Raw genomic sequence first — 18,948 nt, 5'->3', positions numbered from 1 at the left:
TGATCTCCTTACCTGAGAAAGGACGTACTGGCGCTGGAGGGAGTGCAGAGGAGATTCACGAGCTTAATCCCAGAGCTGAAGTGGTTGGATTATGAGGAGAAGTTGAGTAGACTGGGACTGTACTCGTTGGAATTTAGAAGGATGAGGGGGGATCTTATAGAAACATATAAAATTATGAAGGGAATAGATAGGATAGATGCGGGCAGGTTGTTTCCACTGGTGGGTGAAAGCAGAACTCGGGGGCATAGCCTCAAAATAAGGGGAATTAGATTTAGGACTGAGTTTAGGAGGAACTTCTTCATCCAAAGGGTTGTGAATCTATGGAATTCCTTGCCCAGTGAAGCAGCAGAGGTTCCTTCATTACATGTTTTTACGGTAAAGATAGATAGTTTTTTGAAGAATAAAGAGATTAAGGGTTATGGTGTTCGGGCCGGAAAGTGGAGCTGAGTCCACAAAAGATCAGCCATGATCTCATTGAATGGTGGAGCAGCTCGAGGGGCCAGATGGCCTACTCCTGCTCCTAGTTCTTATGTTCTTATAATTGCTTTTATTCTTCAAGAACTTCATCTTTCCTGTGCCTTTTAGACCTTACGAATGCTTCCTTTTTCTTTTTGACAAGTCTGATAATATCTCATTATCCAGGGTTCCCTATACTTGCCACCCTTATCTTTCGTCCTCACAGGTACATGCCGGTCCTGAATTCTAAACAGCTAACATTTGAAAGCCTCCCACATGCCGGATGTTGATTTCCCCTCAGCAGTCTCACCCAGTCAACACTCTCCAGATCCTGCCTAATGCGGCAGGCTCAGCACAGGGCTAATAGCTGGCTTGTAAAGCAGACCAAGACCAGCAGCATTGGTTCAATTCTCGTACCAGCCTCCCCGAACAGGCGCCGGAATGTGGCAACTAGGGGCGTTTCACAGTAACTTCATTTGAAGCCTACTCGTGACAATAAGCGATTATCTATCTAATGCTGTTGTAATCAGCCTTTCCCCAGTCGAACCACCTTCACCTGAGGGCCATTCTTGTCCTTTTCCATAAGCAACTTAAAACTTACAGAATTATGATCATTGTTCCCGAAAAGATCTCCTACTGAAACTTTGATCATCTGGCCCGGCTCATTCCCCAGCACCAGGTCTAATATGGCCCCTTCCTGAGTTGGGCTACTTACATATTGCTTCAGGAAACCCTCCTGGACACTCCTTACAAATTCTGCTCCATCCATGCCTCCAGCAGTAACTGTGTCCCAGTCAATATCGGGAAAGTTAAAATCGCCGACCACGACAACCATCACCACCCTCGCAGACAGTGTGTTCCTGACTGTCACCACCCTCCCAGGCAGCGCATTCCAGACCCTCCCCACCCTCCCAGGCAGTGTGTTCCAGCCTCTCCCACCCTCCCAGGCAGCGCATTCCAGACCCTCACCACCCTCCCAGGCAGTGTGTTCCAGACCGTCACCACCCTCCCAGGCAGTGTGTTCCACACCGTCACCACCCTCCCAGGCAGCGCATTCCAGACCCTCACCACCCTCCCAGGCAGTGTGTTCCTGACCATCACCACCCTCCCAGGCAGTGTGTTCCAGACCGTCACCACCCTCCCAGGCAGTGTGTTCCAGACCGACACCACCCTCCCAGGCAGTGCGTTCCTGACCGTCACTACCCTCCCAGGCAGTGTGTTCCTGACCGTCACCACCCTCCCAGGCAGTGTGTTCCTGACCCTCACCACCCTCCCAGGCAGTGTGTTCCTGACCGTCACCACCCTCCCAGGCAGTGTGTTCCTGACCGTCACCCCCCTCCCAGGCAGTGTCTCCCTGACCCTCACCACCCTCCCAGGCAGTGTGTTCCTGACCCTCACCACCCTCCCAGGCAGTGTGTTCCTGACCGTCACCACCCTCCCAGGCAGTGTGTTCCAGACCGTCACCACCCTCCCAGGCAGTGTGTTCCTGACCGTCACCACCCTCCCAGGCCGTGTGTTTCAGACCATCACCACCCTCCCAGGCAGTGTGTTCCTGACCCTCACCACCCTCCCAGGCAGTGTGTTCCTGACCGTCACCACCCTCCCAGGCAGTGTGTTCCTGACCGACACCACCCTCCCAGGCAGTGTGTTCCTGACCATCACCACCCTCCCAGACCGTGTGTTCCTGACCGTCACCACCCTCCCAGGCAGTGTGTTCCTGACCGACACCACCCTCCCAGGCAGTGTGTTCCTGACCGTCACCACCCTCCCAGGCAGTGTGTTCCTGACTGTCACCCCACTCCCAGGCAGTGTGTTCCTGACCGTCACCACCCTCCCAGGCAGTGTGTTCCTGACCGTCACCACCCTCCCAGGCAGTGTGTTCCTGACCCTCTCCCACCCTCCCAGGCAGTGTGTTCCTGACCATCACCACCCTCCCAGGCAGTGTGTTCCTGACCATCACCACCCTCCCAGGCAGTGTGTTCCAGACCCTCACCACCCTCCCAGGCAGTGTGTTCCTGACTGTCACCACCCTCCCAGGCAGTGTGTTCCTGACCGTCACCACCCTCCCAGGCAGTGTGTTCCTGACCGTCACCACCCTCCCAGGCAGTGTGTTCCAGACCGTCACCACCCTCCCAGGCAGTGTGTTCCAGACCGTCACCACCCTCCCAGGCAGTGCGTTCCTGACCATCACCACCCTCCCAGGCAGTGTGTTCCAGCCTCTCCCACCCTCCCAGGCAGTGTGTTCCAGACCGTCACCACCCTCCCAGGCAGTGCGTTCCAGGCCCTCACCACCCTCCCAGGCAGTGTGTTCTAGACCGTCACCACCCTCCCAGACAGTGTGTTCCAGCCTCTCCCACCCTCCCAGGCAGTGTGTTCCAGGCCCTCACCACCCTCCCAGGCAGTGTGTCCCTGACCATCACCACCCTCCCAGGCTGTGTGTTCCTGACCCTCACCACCCTCCCAGGCAGTGTGTTCCTGACCCTCTCCCACCCTCCCAGGCAGTGTGTTCCTGACCGTCGCCACCCTCCCAGGCAGTGTGTTCCTGACCGTCACCACCCTCCCAGGCAGTGTGTTCCTGACCGTCGCCACCCTCCCAGGCAGTGTGTTCCTGACCATCACCACCCTCCCAGGCAGTGTGTTCTAGACCGTCACCACCCTCCCAGGCAGTGTGTTCCTGACCATCACCACCCTCCCAGGCAGTGTGTTCCTGACCGTCACCCCCCTCCCAGACAGTGTCTTCCAGACCCTCACCACCCTCCCAGGCAGTGTGTTCCAGCCTCTCCCACCCTCCCAGGCAGTGTGTTCCTGACCGTCACCACCCTCCCAGGCAGCGCGTTCCCGACCCTCACCCCACCCTCCCAGGCAGTGTCTTCCAGACCGTCACCACCCTCCCAGGCAGTGTGTTCCTGACCGTCACCACCCTCCCAGGCAGTGTGTTCCTGACCCTCACCACCCTCCCAGGCAGTGTGTTCCTGACCGTCACCACCCTCCCAGGCAGTGTCTTCCAGACCGTCACCACCCTCCCAGACAGTGCGTTCCTGACCGTCACCACCCTCCCAGACAGTGCGTTCCTGACCGTCACCACCCTCCCAGGCAGTGTGTTCCTGACCGTCACCACCCTCCCAGGCAGTGTGTTCCAGACCGTCACCACCCTCCCAGGCAGTGTGTTCCTGACAGTCATCCCCCTCCCAGGCAGTGTGTTCCAGACCGACACCACCCTCCCAGGCAGTGTGTTCCAGCCTCTCCCACCCTCCCAGGCAGTGTGTTCCTGACCCTCACCACCCTCCCAGGCAGTGTGTTCCTGACCGTCACCACCCTCCCAGGCAGTGTGTTCCAGCCTCTCCCACCCTCCCAGGCAGTGTGTTCCTGACCCTCACCACCCTCCCAGGCAGTGTGTTCCTGACCGTCACCACCCTCCCAGGCAGTGTGTTCCTGACCCTCTCCCACCCTCCCAGGCAGTGTGTTCCTGACCGTCACCACCCTCCCAGGCAGTGTGTTCCTGACTGTCACCACCCTCCCAGGCAGTGTCTTCCAGCCTCTCCCACCCTCCCAGGCAGTGTGTTCCTGACTGTCACCCTCCCAGGCAGTGTGTTCCAGCCTCTCCCACCCTCCCAGGCAGTGTGTTCCTGACTGTCACCACCCTCCCAGGCAGTGTGTTCCAGCCTCTCCCACCCTCCCAGGCAGTGTGTTCCAGCCTCTCCCACCCTCCCAGGCAGTGTGTTCCTGACCGTCACCACCCTCCCAGGCAGTGTATTCCTGACCGTCACCACCCTCCCAGGCAGTGTGTTCCTGACCGTCACCACCCTCCCAGGCAGTGCGTTCCTGACCATCACCCCCCTCCCAGACAGTGTGTTCCTGACCGTCACCACCCTCCCAGGCAGTGTGTTCCTGACCGTCACCACCCTCCCAGGCAGTGTGTTCCAGAAGGTCACCACCCTCCCAGGCAGTGTGTCCCAGACCATCACCACCCACCCAGACAGTGCGTTCCAGAAGGTCACCACCCTCCCAGGCAGTGTGTTCCAGCCTCTCCCACCCTCCCAGGCAGTGCGTTCCAGACCGTCACCACCCTCCCAGGCAGTGTGTTCCAGACCATCACCACCCTCCCAGACAGTGTGTTCCTGACCGTCACCACCCTCCCAGGCAGTGTGTTCCTGACCGTCACCACCCTCCCAGGCAGTGTGTTCCTGACCGTCACCACCCTCCCAGGCAGTGCGTTCCTGACCATCACCACCCTCCCAGGCAGTGCGTTCCTGACCATCACCAGCCTCCCAGGCAGTGCGTTCCTGACCATCACCACCCTCCCAGGCAGTGCGTTCCTGACCGTCACCACCCTCCCAGGCAGTGTGTTCCTGACCGTCACCCCCCTCCCAGGCAGTGTGTTCCTGACCGTCACCACCCTCCCAGGCAGTGTGTTCCTGACCATCACCACCCTCCCAGGCAGTGTGTTCCAGACCCTCACCACCCTCCCAGGCAGTGTGTTCCAGCCTCTCCCACCCTCCCAGGCAGTGCGTTCGAGACCGACACCACCCTCCCAGGCAGTGTGTTCCTGACCGTCACCACCCTCCCAGGCAGTGCGTTCCTGACCATCACCACCCTCCCAGGCAGTGCGTTCCAGCCTCTCCCACCCTCCCAAGCAGTGTGTTCTTGACCGTCACCACCCTCCCAGGCAGTGTGTTCCTGACCGTCACCACCCTCCCAGGCAGTGTGTTCCAGACCGACACCACCCTCCCAGACAGTGCGTTCCTGACCATCACCACCCTCCCAGGCAGTGTGTTCCTGACCGTCACCACCCTCCCAGGCAGCGCGTTCCACACCGTCACCACCCTCCCAGGCAGTGTGTTCCTGACCGTCACCACCCTCCCAGGCAGCGCGTTCCACACCGTCACCACCCTCCCAGGCAGTGCGTTCCACACCGTCACCAACCTCCCAGGCAGTGCGTTCCAGAACGTCACCACCCTCTGGGTAAAAATGATTTTCCTCAAATTCCCCCTGAAGCTCCCACTCCTCACCGTGAACTTGTTTCCCTTCATAACTGACCGTTCAACTAAGGGGAACAGTTGCTCCGTATCCACCCTGTCCATGCCCCTCATTCATAGAATCTACAGTGCAGAAGGAGGCAATTCGGCCCATCATGTCTGCACCGGCTCTTGGAAAGATCACCCTACCCAAGGTCAACACCTCCACCCTATCCCCATAAGCCAGTAACCCGGCTCAACACTAAGGGCAATTTTGGACACTAAGGGCAATTTATCATGGCCAATCCACCTAACCTGCACATCTTTGGACTGTGGGAGGAAACCAGAGCACCCAGAGGAAACCCACACACACACAGGGAGAACGTGCAGACTCCACACAGTGAGAGTGGAATCGAACCTGGGACCCTGGAGCTGTGAAGCAATTATGCTAACCACAATGCTACCGTGCTGCACATAATCTTGTACGCCTCGATCAGGTCACCCCTCAGCCTTCTTTGCTCCAGAGAAAACAACGCAAGCATCCTGGTGAATCTCCTCTGCACCCCCTCCAGTACAATCACATCCATCCTATAATGTGGTGACCAGAATTACACCCAGTGCTCCAGCTGTGGCCTCACCAAAGTTCTCCAACTCCAACATGACCTTCCTGCCTTTAGAACATAGAACATTACAGCGCAGTACAGGCCCTTCAGCCCTCGATGTTGCGCCGACCTGTGAAACCCCTCTAAAGTCCCTCTACACTATTCCCTTATCGTCCATATGCCTATCCAATGACCATCTGAATGCGTTTAGTGTTGGCGAGTCCACTACAGTTGCAGGCAGGGCATTCCACACCCTTACTACTCTCTGAGTAAAGAACCTACCTCTGACATTTGTCTTATATCTATCTTCCCTCAATTTAAAGCTATGTCCCCTGGTGCTGGACATCACCATCCGAGGAAAAAGGCTCTCAATGTCCACCCTATCTAATCCTCTGATCACCTTGTATGCATCAATTAAATCACCTCTTAACCTTCTTCTCTCTAACGAAAACAGCCTCAAGTCCCTCAACCTTTCCTCGTAAGATCTTCTCTCCATACCAGGCAACATCCTGGTAAATCTCCTCTGCACCCTTTCCAAAGCTTCCACATCCTTCCTATAATGCGGCGACCAGAACTGCACGCAATACTCCAAATGTGGCCGCACCAGAGTTTTGTACAACTGCAACATGACCTCAGGGCTCCGAAACTCAATTCCTCTACCAATAAAAGCTAACACACCGTACGCCTTCTTAACAATCCTCATAGCTTTTGTAATCTATGTCCTGATTGATAAAGGCAAATGTCCTGTATGCCTTTTTCCCCCATCCTATTAACCTGTCCTTCTGCCTTCAGAGATCTATTTACAAACACACCAAGGTCCCTTTTCCTCAGAACTTCCCAATGTCATGCCGCTCATCTGCCCAATCCACAACATGTCTATGTCCTGTTGAAGTTCAAGACCATCCTCATCACAGTTGGCAAGGTTTCCAATCTTCGTATGATCTGCACTTTTTGAAATTATGGCCTGAGCAGCACAAGTGATTAATATATGAGGAAGAGCAAAGATCCCAACTCTCTTCCGCGAGGAACTCCATGACAAGCCTTCCTCCAATAACTATTTCTTATTGTTTTCTGTTTTCTGACACTCAGACATTTCTTATCCAAGTTCCTACTTTACCTTTTAATCCATGAGCTAAGACTTTGCTCAAGGTCTGTTGTGTGACAGACCGGCAGGCAGGCAGGGGGAACCTGAGTTCAGGAGTGCAAGAGCCTCAGCCCTTGACCTTGTCCAAGTATGAGACTCTTGCTCCCTGTATGGATGAGGAAAAGGGCTCTGGACAGGATGAGCCAGCTGACCACGGTACCATGGTGCAGAAGGCCATTCAAGAGGGGGGAGTAAAAAGACAAGTAGTTGTTATAGGGGATTCTATAATTAGGGGGACAGATAGTATCCTATGCAAGCCGGATCGGGAGTCTCGCATGGTGTGTTGCCTGCCCGGTGCCAGGGTGCGGGACATCTCTGACCGGCTTGAAAGGATATTGGAGCGGGAGGGGGAGGATCCAGTTGTTGTGGTCCACGTTGGGACTAACAACATAGGTAAAGCTAGGGTGGAGGACCTGTTCGGGGACTATCAAGCACTAGGAAGAAAACTGAAATACAGGTCCTCAAGGGTCATAATCTCCGGATTACTGCCCGAGCCACGTGCCAATTGGCATAGGGACAAGAAAATTAGGGAAGTAAACACGTGGCTAAGGGATTGGTGTGGGAAAGAGGGATTCCACTTCATGGGACATTGGCATCAGTTTTGGTACCGGGGGGATCTGTACCGTTGGGACGGTCTCCACCTAAACCGATCTGGAACCAGTGTTCTAGCAAAGAGGATAAATAGGGTGGTCAGTAGGACTTTAAACTTCTGAGTTGGGGGGAAGGGAAAGTGAAAGCGACAGGGAGCATGGAGTTAAATGGCAAGATACGCAGGAGGACAACATGTAGGCAGGTGGATTTAAGCTTGAGGCAGACTAGGAATTCAACAAAAAGGAAGGATAACTTTGGACATCTTAGGACTTCCAATATCTGTAATGATAAGAAAGTTAGCATTAAGGCACTTTACCTGAATGCTCGTAGCATTTGTAACAAAGTAGACGAACTAATGGCACAGATCATCGTGAATGATTATGATGTGGTAGGCATCACAGAGACATGGCTGCAGGGGGTTCAGGACTGGCAGTTAAACATCCAAGGATATACAACCTATCGAAAAGACAGGGAGGTGGGCCGAGGGGGTGGAGTTGCCTTGTTAGTTAAGAACAAAATTAAATCTATGGCACTAAACGACATAGGGTCGGATGATGTGGAGTCTGTGTGGGTAGAATTGAGGAACCACAAAGGCAAAAAAACCATAATGGGAGTTATGTACAGACCTCCTAACAGTGGTCAGGACCAGGGGCACAACATGTACCGGGAAATAGAAAAGGCATGTCAGAAAGGCAAGGTCACGGTGATCATGGGGGACTTCAATATGCAGGTGGATTGGGTAAATAACGTAGCCAGTGGATCCAAAGAAAAGGAATTCATGGAATGCTTACAAGATGGCTTTTTGGAACAGCTTGTCATGGAGCCCACAAGGGAACAGGCTATTCTGGACCTAGTGCTATGTAATGAACCAGACTTTATAAAAGATCTTAAAGTAAGGGAACACTTAGGAAGCAGCGATCATAATATGGTTGAGTTCAGTCTGCAGTTTGAAAGAGAGAAGGCAAAATCGGATGTAATGGTGTTACAGTTAAATAAAGGTAATTACGAGGGCATGAGAGAGGAACTGGCGAAAATCGACTGGAAGCAGACCCTAGTGGGGAAGACAGCAGAGCAAAAATGGCAGGAGTTTGTATGCATAATTGAGGACACTGTACAGAGGTTCATCCCCAAGAAAAGAAAGATTATCCGGGGAGGGATTAGACAGCCATGGCTGACAAAGGCGGTCAGGAAATGTATCAAAGAAAAAGAGAGATCCTATAAAGTGGCCAAAAGCACTGGGAAATCAGAAGATTGGGAAGGCTACAAAAACAAACAGGTTAACAAAGAGACAAATAAGGAAGGAGAGGATCAAATATGAAGGCAGGCTAGCCAGTAATATAAGAAATGATAGTAAAAGTTTCTTTCAATACATAAGAAACAAACGACAGGCCAAAGTAGACATTGGGCCAATTCAAACTGATTCTGGAAGGCTAGTGATGGGAGACGAGGAAATAGCTGGAGAACTTAATAAGTACTTTGCGTCTGTCTTCACAGTGGAAGACATGAGTAATATCCCAAAAACTATAGAGGGTCAGGGGGCTGAGTTGAGTATGGTTGCCATTACAAAAGAGATGGTGCTAAAAAAGCTAAAAGGTCTTAAAATTGACAAATCTCCTGGCCCCGATGGGCTACACCCTAGAGTTCTGAGGGAGGTGGCTGAAGAAATAGCGGAAGCGTTGGTTGAGATCTTTCAAAAATCACTGGAGTCAGGGAAAGTCCCGGACGATTGGAAGATCGCTGTTGTAATCCCCTTGTTCAAGAAAGGATCAAGACAAAAGATGGAAAATTATAGGCCAATTAGCCTAACCTCGGTTGTTGGTAAAATTCTAGAATCGATCGTTAAGGATGAGATTTCTAAATTCTTGGAAGAGCAGGGTCGGATTAGAACAAGTCAACATGGATTTAGTAAGGGGAGGTCGTGCCTGACGAACCTGTTAGAATTCTTTGAGGAGGTGACAAGTAGGTTAGACCAGGGAAACCCAGTGGATGTGGCCTATCTGGATTTCCAAAAGGCCTTTGATAAGGTGCCACACAGGAGGCTGCTGAGTAAGGTGAGGGCCCATGGTGTTCGAGGTGAGCTACTGGCATGGGTTGAGGATTGGCTGTCTGACAGAAGGCAGAGAGTTGGGATAAAAGGTTCTTTTTCGGAATGGCAGCCGGTGACCAGCGGTGTCCCACAGGGTTCAGTGTTGGGGCCGCAGCTGTTCACCATATATATTAATGATCTGGATGAAGGGACTGGGGGCATTCTAGCGAAGTTTGCCGATGATACAAAGTTAGGTGGTCAGGCAGGTAGTGCTGAGGAAGTGGGGAGGCTGCAGAAGGATCTAGACAGTTTGGGAGAGTGGTGCAGGAAATGGCTGATGCAATTCAACGTGAGAAAATGTGAGGTCTTGCACTTTGGAAAAAAGAATCCAAGCATAGACTACTTTCTAAACGGTGAGAAAATTCATAATGCCAAAGTACAAAGGGATCTGGGAGTGCTAGTCGAGGATTCCCTAAAGGTAAACATGCAGGTTGAATCTGTGATTAAGAAAGCGAATGCAATGTTGTCATTTATCTCAAGAGGGTTGGAATATAAAAGCAGCAATGTGCTACTGAGCCTTTATAAGGCTCTGGTTAGGCCCCATTTGGAGTACTGTGTCCAGTTTCGGGCCCCACATCTCAGGAAGGACATACTGGCACTGGAGCGTGTCCAGCGGAGATTCACACGGATGATCCCTGGAATGGCGGGTCTAACATATGATGAACGGCTGAGGATCCTGGGATTGTATTCATTGGAGTTTAGAAGGTTAAGGGGAGATCTAACAGAAACTTACAAGATAATACATGGCTTAGAAAGGGTGGACGCAAAGAAACTGTTTCCGTTAGGCGAGGAGACGAGGACCCGTGGGCACAGCCTTAGAATTAGAGGGGGTAAATTCAGAACAGAAATGCGGAGACATTTCTTCAGCCAGAGAGTGGTGGGCCTGTGGAATTCATTGCCGCGGAGTGCAGTGGAGGCCGGGACGCTAAATGGCTTCAAGGCAGAGATAGATAAATTCTTGATGTCGCGAGGAATTAAGGGCTACGGGGAGAATGCTGGTAGGTGGAGTTGAAATGCCCATCAGCCATGATTGAATGGCGGAGTGGACTCGATGGGCCGAATGGCCTTACTTCCACTCCTATGTCTTATGGTCTTATGGTCTTATGGACACGGGATCAAATGCCTTTTGAAAATCCATATACACTATATCAAAACCATTGCCCTTATTAATTATCTCTGTTGCTATTTCTCTACCTCAGCCTGGATAGCATCTTCTTCTTTTGTAAAGACAGGTGCAAAGTGCTCATTTAATACCTCCTCTATTTCTCCTCCCTTTTTTTAATCCCAAAGTGGCCCTTTTACTTTTACTGTCCATTAATCATTTAGATGTGCCTAGGAGATGGTGGAATTCCCTTTTATCTCAGCTGCCAGTCTCTTTTCATGTTCTTAACCTGCTTTCCTTGGCCTCTTGGTTACACCTGGTAGGTTCCGCCAGCCACATGTGGGAATCACTGGCAGGACCAACATTTGTTCCCCAATTTCCCTCGAACAGAGTGGCTTATCGATCCATAACTGTGGAGTCACACCAGGTAAGGACGGCAGACATTAATGCTCAGGTGGGTTTTTACGGCAATTGATGATAGTTTCATGGTCATCATTACTGAGGCTAGCTTTATACTCCAGAGTCTTATTAATTGAATTCACATTCCACCAGCCATGTGATGGAATTTGAATCCATGTTCCCAATAATTGACGCTGTGTCTGGACCTTCTGCACCTGTATCTGGTTGCTATGGAGTGCTGGTCCTTCCAAACCACCGCCAGTCTTGCAAAGGTGAGACATTCTGGCACTTGAAATGTTAAAAGGCTTCTGAATGGTCTCATGCACCGCTTGTCTGCTGACATATAAGGCCCATGTTTTCTATCTCATCAATGACCAATTTTGTTGGGCTGGAGGGGTATGAGTCTGGACAAATATATGGGAGCGAGGATTTTGTTGTTGTAACTCCCAGATATCATGCTGTGCTCCTAGCCACTAACTATTCCCCTGTTGGCTCGATCCCTCTCAGTCACACTGTGGCGCCATGATATTGTGTCATTTTAAGGGTCCCACTCTGGAAGGAAGGGCATGAGAGATGTCTCCATTCTCATATCTCCAAGTTGTTCCACAAATATCTCTGCTGACTCTACTCTTCATTCTTCCCACCTGAGGTTTTGAGGTTTGCTGAACTCAGAGACTGAAGATTAGAGACTGAAGGTGGTCCCTGTTATAACCTGCCTGATTCCTACTGGCTGGGGACTATTGCCTATTCCACAATCCTTACTGAGTATGAAGTACCTGGATTAGCAGAGTCACCTGCATAAATAGAGCTGGCCAGTGTGAAACCAGCTAGAGGAAAGTGCAGTGGTGGAGTACTGCTGCAGTTGTATATGTGCAATTGTAAAAAAGTAATTTCTTTTAATTCTACAAACTCGTGCCAGATTCTTCGTGGCCCTCACAAAAGCACCATTTTCAGTTTAAGTTTTGGGACTACAGGTTGATTCAGACTGACAGATTGCTCTCCATACCGTGAATGTCTGTGATTGATTCGGGAAACTCCAGCAAACGATTTTCATGGCAATCGAGCACAGTCAAGTTCTTGAGCAAGCCGATTGTTGATGGTAAAAACTGAATTTCATTGTTTTCAAGGTACAGTTCTTTCAGGTTCTGAAAATAAAGATTGAAGTTAGACTAACTGCAGCACACCATTGAAAGAAAATAGTTTTTCCCCATCAATGCGATAAGTTCCCTTTAACATCTTAAAAACTTCAATCAAATCACCCATTAACCCTCTAAATTCAAGTAAATATGACCCTAGCTTGTGTAATGCCTCCTTATAATTTAAACCTTGGGTCTGGATATCATAGATACAAACAAGGTAGGAGCAGGAGGAGGCCTTTTGGCCCTTCGAGCCTGCTCCGCCATTCATCACGATCATTGATGATCATCCAACTCAATAGCCTAATCCTGCTTTCTCCCCATAGCCTTTGATCCCATTCTTTCCGAGTGCTGTATCCAGCCGCCTCTTGAATATATTCAATGTTTTAGCATCAACTACTTCCTGTGATAATGAATTCCACAGGCTCACCACTCTTTGGGTGAAGAAATGCTTCCTTATCCCTGTCTGAAATGGTTTACCCTGAATCCTCAGACTGTGACCCTTGGTTCTGGACACACCCATCATTAATATATATTGTGAATAGCTGGAATCCCAGCACCGATCCCTGTGATACCCCCCTAGTTATCGCCTGCCAATTTGAAAAGGACCCATTAATCCCTACTCTTTGTTTCATCTCTGCCAACCAGTTTTCTATCCACCTCAACACAATTTCCCCAATCCCATGCACTTTAATTTTGAGCAATAATCTCCAATGCTGGACTTTGTCAAACGCCTTCTGAATGCCCAAATATACCACATCGACTGGCTTCCCCTTGTCCACTGTACTGGTTACATCTTCAAAGAATTCCAACAGGTTTGACAAGCATGATTTTTCCATGCTGACTCTGACTGATCCTGCCACTGTTTTCTAAATGTTCTGCTATAAAGTCCTTGATAATGGATTCAAGCATTTTCCCCATTACCGATGTTAGGCTTCATTCTGGTAAATCTACTCGCACTCCCTTCAAGACCAAAATCTCCTTCCTAAGCTACCCAGGACCAGGGCTGTTGTCAGTAATTTCAGGTGTGGTCCAAACAGGACTTAATATAACTGAAGCATGACATCTACTTCCTTCTGACCATCTGTGGGACTTTCTACCACTGAATTATTTGGGGTGAAGACAGAGAAGTGAAGTGGCAGGGTCCGATCCGCCATGTTCTTATCTAATTAAATAACCCCCGCCCCCGTCCCTAAACTCACTGTGGGCACATCGGGCGTCTGTCTAACATCTGTTCTGAAAGCCAGGAAGGACCTAACGGGAGAGTTAAGAAGAGCGAGGAGAGGACACGAAAAGTCGTTGGCGGATAGGATCAAGGAAAACCCTAAAGCTTTCTATAGGTATATCAGGAACAAAAGAATGACTAGAGTAAGATTAGGGCCAATCAAGGATAGTAGTGGAAAGTTGTGTGTGGAATCAGAGGAGATAGGGGAAGCGTTAAATGGATATTTTTCGTCAGTGTTTACACTGGAGAAAGACAATGTTGTCGAGGAGAACACTCAGGTTCAGTCGACCAGGCTAGATGGAATTGAGGTTCAAAAGGAGGAGGTGTTAGCAATTTTGGAAAATGTCAAAATAGATAAGTCCCCTGGGCCAGATGGGATTTATCCCAGGATTCTCTGGGAAGCCAGGGAGGAGATTGCAGAGCCTTTGTCCTTGATCTTTATGTCGTCTTTGTCGACAGGAATAGTGCCGGAAGACTGGAGGATAGCAAATGTTGTCCCCTTGTTCAAGAAGGGGAGTAGAGACAACCCTGGTAATTATAGACCTGTGAGCCTTACTTCGGTTGTGGGTAAAATGTTGGAAAAGGTTATAAGAGATAGGGTTTATAATCATCTTGAAAAGAACAATTTGATTAGCGATAGTCAACACGGTTTTGTGAAGGGTAGGTCATGCCTCACAAACCTTATTGAGTTTTTTGAGAAGGTGACCAAACAGGTGGATCAGGGTAAAGCTGTTGATGTGGTGTATATGGATTTCAGTAAGGCGTTTGATAAGGTTCCTCACGGTAGGCTATTGCAGAAAATAAGGAAGTATGGAATTGAAGGTGATTTAGCGGTTTGGATCAGTAATTGGCTAGCTGAAAGAAGACAGAGGGTGGTGGTTGATGGCAAATGTTCATCCTGGAGTTCAGTTACTAGTGGTGTACCGCAAGGATCTGTTTTGGGGCCACTGCTGTTTGTCATTTTTATAAATGACCTGGAAGAGGGTGTAGAAGGATGGGTTAGTAAATTTGCAGATGACACGAAGGTCGGTGGAGTTGTGGATAGTGCTGAAGGATGTTATAGGATACAGAGGGACATAGATAAGCTGCAGAGCTGGGCTGAGAGGTGGCAGATGGAGTTTAATGCGGAAAAGTGTGAGGTGGTTCACTTTGGAAGGAGTAACAGGAATGCAGAGTACTGGGCTAATGGCAAGATTCTTGGTAGTGTAGATGAACAGAGAGATCTCGGCATCCAGGTACATAAATCCCTGAAAGTTGCCACCCAGGTTAATAGGGCTGTTAAGAAGGCATATGGTGTGCTAGCCTTTATAAGCAGGGGGATTGAGTTTCGGAACCACAAGGTCATGCTGCAGCTGTACATAACTCTGGTGCGGCCACACCTGGAGTACTGCGTGCAGTTCTGGTCACCACATTATAGGAAGGATGTGGAAGCTTTGGAAAGGGTTCAGAGGAGATTTACTAGGATGTTGCCTGGTATGGAGGGAAGGTCTTACGAGGAAAGGCTCAGGGAATTGAGGTTGTTTTCGTTAGAGAGGAGAAGGCTGAGAGGTGACTTAATAGAGACATATAAGATAGTCAGAGGGTTAGATAGGCTGGACAGTGAGAGTCTTTTATCTCGGATGGTGATGACCAACACGAGGGGACATAGCTTTAAATTGAGGGGTGATAGATATAGGACAGATGTCAGAGGCAGTTTCTTTACTCAGAGAGTAGTAGGGGTGTGGAACGCCCTGCCTGCAACAGTAGTAGACTCGCCAACTTTAAGGGCATTTAAGTGGTCACTGGATAGGCATATGGATGAAAATGGAATAGTGTAGGTCAGATAGGCTTCAGATGGTTTCACAGGTCGGCGCAACATCAAGGGCCGAAGGGCCCGTACTGCGCTGTAGTGTTCTATGTTCTATCTGGGGATATGGCGGGGAATGCACGCGATTGGATTGCTGACATAGACTTGATGGCCCATTTCTGTGTCGTAATAATTCTGAAAGTACAGAACCCCCTCAGGACAACACTTGATTTTTGAAGTGAGTGTTGAATGCACAGCCTCTGGCTCAGAGGTGAGAGTCACACCCACTGAGACACGGGTTACTTTAAAGAAAGTTAATGTGACATAGCCACCATTTATTGTCTAATTGCCCCTTGAACTGAGTGGTTTGCTCAGCATTTCAGGGTCAGCCGTGTAGAATCCGAGAGTCCCTACAGTGCAGAAGGAGGCCAGTCAGCCCATTGAGACTGCACCAACCCTCTGAAAAATCACCCTACCCAGGCCCCCTACCCACCCTATCTCCATAACCCCACCTAAGCTGCACATCCCTGGACACTAAGGGCAATTTAGCATGGCCAATCACCTGATCTGTGCACCTTTGGACTTTGGGAGAAAACACGTCATCGATGAAGATGAACATCTTGCCAAGGTCATCCACACACCCCCACTACTTGCCTTCAAACAACCGCGCAACCTCAAACAAACCATTGTCTGCAGCAAACTACCCAGCCTTAAGAACAGAGGTCACGACACCACACAACCCTGCCAGGGCAATCTCTGCAAGACGTGCCAGGTCATCGACATGGATACCACCATTACATGTGAGAACACCACCCACCAGGTACGCGGTACATACTCGTGCGACTCTGCCAATGTTGTCTACCTCATACGCTGCAGGTAAGGATGTCCCGAAGCGTGGTACATTGGCGAGACCATGCAGATGCTGCGACAATGAATGAACGGACATCGCGCGACAATCACCAGGCAGGAATGTTACCTTCCAGTTGGGGAACACTTCAGCAGTCAAGGGCATTCAGCCTCTGATCTCCGGGTAAGCGTTGGCGCAGAATCGCCGAGCAGAAACTATAGCTAAGTTCCGCACACATGAGTACAGCCTCAACCGGGACCTGGGATTCATGTCGCATTACATTCACCCCCCACCATCTGGCCTGGGCTTGCAAAATCCTACCAACAGTCCTGGCTTGAGACAATTCACACCTCTTTAACCTGGGATTATCCCTATCTTTGGATCTGTAAAGATTTAATTACCTGCAAGGACTCGCATTCTAAGCATTGTCTGGCATCTTTGAATCTGTCCATATCTAGGTTTCTGGAACATACCTCTTCATTCACATGAGGAAGGAGCAGTGCTCCGAAAGCTAGTGTTTGAAACAAATATGTTGGACTTTAACCTGGTATTGTAAGACTTCTTACTGTGCTCACCCCAGTCCAACGCCGACATCTCCACATCGAGGGAAGGACAGGATTGGCAGCTAAACGTTCCAGGATTTAGATGTTTCAAGCGGGATAGAGGGGGATGTAAAAGGGGTGGTGGAGTTGCGCTACGGGTTAGGGAGAATATCACAGCTGTACTGCGGGAGGACACCTCAGAGGGCAGCGAGGCTATATGGGTAGAGATCAGGAATAAGAAGGGTGCAGTCACAATGTTGGGGGTTTACTACAGGCCTTTCAACAGCCAGCGGGAGATAGAGGAGCAGATAGGTAGACAGATATTGGAAAGGAGTAAAAGCAACAGGGTTGTTGTGATGGGAGACTTTAACTACCCCAATATTGACTGGGACTCACTTTGTGCTAGGGGCTGAGACCGGGCAGAGTTTGTAAGGAGCGTCCAGGAGGGCTTCTTAAAACAATATGTAGATAGCCCAACTAGGGAAGGGGCTGTACTGGACCTGGTATTGGGGAATGAGCCCGGCCAGGTGGTAGAAGTTTCAGTAGGGGAACATTTCGGGAATAGTGACCACAATTCAGTAAGTTTTAAAGTGCTGGTGGACAAGGATAAGAGTGGTCCCAGGGTGAATGTGCTAAATTGGGGGAAGGCTAATTATAACAATATTAGGTGAGAACTGAAGAACCTAGATTGGGGGGGGGGGGGGGGATGTTTGAGGCTAAATCAACATCTGACATGTGGGAGGCTTTCAAATGTCAGTTGAAAGGAATTCAGGACCAGCATGTTCCTGTGAGGAAGAAGGATAAATATGGAAAATTTCACGATCCTTGGATAACGAGAGATATTGTAGGCCTCATCAAAAAGAAAAAGGGGGCATTGGTCAGGGCTAGAAGGCTGGGAACAGACTAAGCCTGTGTGGAATATATGGAAAGTAGGAAGGAGTCAGGAGGGCTAAAAGGAATCATGAAAAGTTATTGGCAAATAGGGTTAAGGAAAATCCCAAGGCTTTTTACACGTACATAAAAAGCAAGAGGGTAGCCAGGGAAAGGGTTGGCCCACTGAAGGACAGGGGAGGGAATATATGTGTGCAGCCAGAGGAAATGGGCGAGGTACTAAATGAATACTTTGTATCAGTATTCACCAAAGAGAAGGAATTGGTGGATGTTGAGTTTGGAGAAGGGTGTGTAGATAGCCTGGGTCACATTGAGATCCAAAAAGACGAGGTGTTGGACGTCTTGAAAAATATTAAGGTAGATAAGTCCCCAGGGCCTGATGGGATCTACCCCAGAATACTGAAGGAAGCAAGAGTGGAAATTGCTGAGGCCTTGACAGAAATCGTTGGATCCTCACTGTCTTCAGGTGATGATCCGGAGGGCTGGAGAATAGCCAATGTTGTTCCTTTGTTTAAGAAGGGTAGCAAGGATAATCCAGGGAACTACAGGCCGGTGAGCCTTACGTCAGTGGTACGGTAATTACCAATAATAATAATAATAATTGTTTATTACTGGAGAGAATTCTTCGAGACAGGATCTATTTCGAGACAGGATTTATTTAAACGATAAAATATTAAAACATGCTGCTGTGCAGAGAGACTTGGGTGTGCTAGTGCATGAGTCACAGAAGGTTGGTTTACAAGTGCAACAGGTGATTAAGAAGGCAAATGGAATTTTGTCCTTCATTGCTAGAGGGATGGAGTTTAAGACTAGGGAGGTTATGTTGCAATTGTATAAGGTGTTAGTGCGGCCACACCTGGAGTATTGTGTTCAGTTTTGGTCTCCTTACTTGAGAAAGGACGTACTGGCGCTGGAGGGTGTGCAGAGGAGATTCACTAGGTTAATCCCAGAGCTGAAGGGGTTGGATTATGAGGAGAGGTTGAGTAGACTGGGACTGTACTCGTTGGAATTTAGAAGGATGAGGGGGGATCTTATAGAAACATTTAAAATTATGAAGGGAATAGATAGGATAGATGCGGGCAGGTTGTTTCCACTGGCGGGTGACAGCAGAACTAGGGGGCATAGCCTCAAAATAAGGGGAAGTAGATTTAGGACTGAGTTTAGGAGGAACTTCTTCACCCAAAGG

General features: G+C 49.8%; 1 protein-coding gene across 2 annotated transcripts in view; it reads right to left on the bottom strand.

Annotated features, from left to right (window-relative positions):
• The window catches only part of LOC119976587 (leucine-rich repeat and IQ domain-containing protein 4-like), a 49,427-nt gene that overhangs the window by 20,365 nt on the left and 10,114 nt on the right, over window positions 1-18,948 (bottom strand). For both annotated transcript variants that reach the window (XM_038817191.1, XM_038817192.1), the window contains one exon: window positions 12,342-12,480. In XM_038817191.1, coding sequence (XP_038673119.1) covers window positions 12,342-12,480 — 139 coding nt within the window. The remainder of the gene's footprint in view (window positions 1-12,341; window positions 12,481-18,948) is intronic.

This window comes from Scyliorhinus canicula, chromosome 13 (genome assembly GCF_902713615.1).
Source record: "Scyliorhinus canicula chromosome 13, sScyCan1.1, whole genome shotgun sequence".
Classification (NCBI taxonomy): domain Eukaryota; kingdom Metazoa; phylum Chordata; class Chondrichthyes; order Carcharhiniformes; family Scyliorhinidae; genus Scyliorhinus; species Scyliorhinus canicula.
Note: the sequence above shows the minus strand (reverse complement) of the source record. Positions and strands in the feature narration are given on the sequence as shown.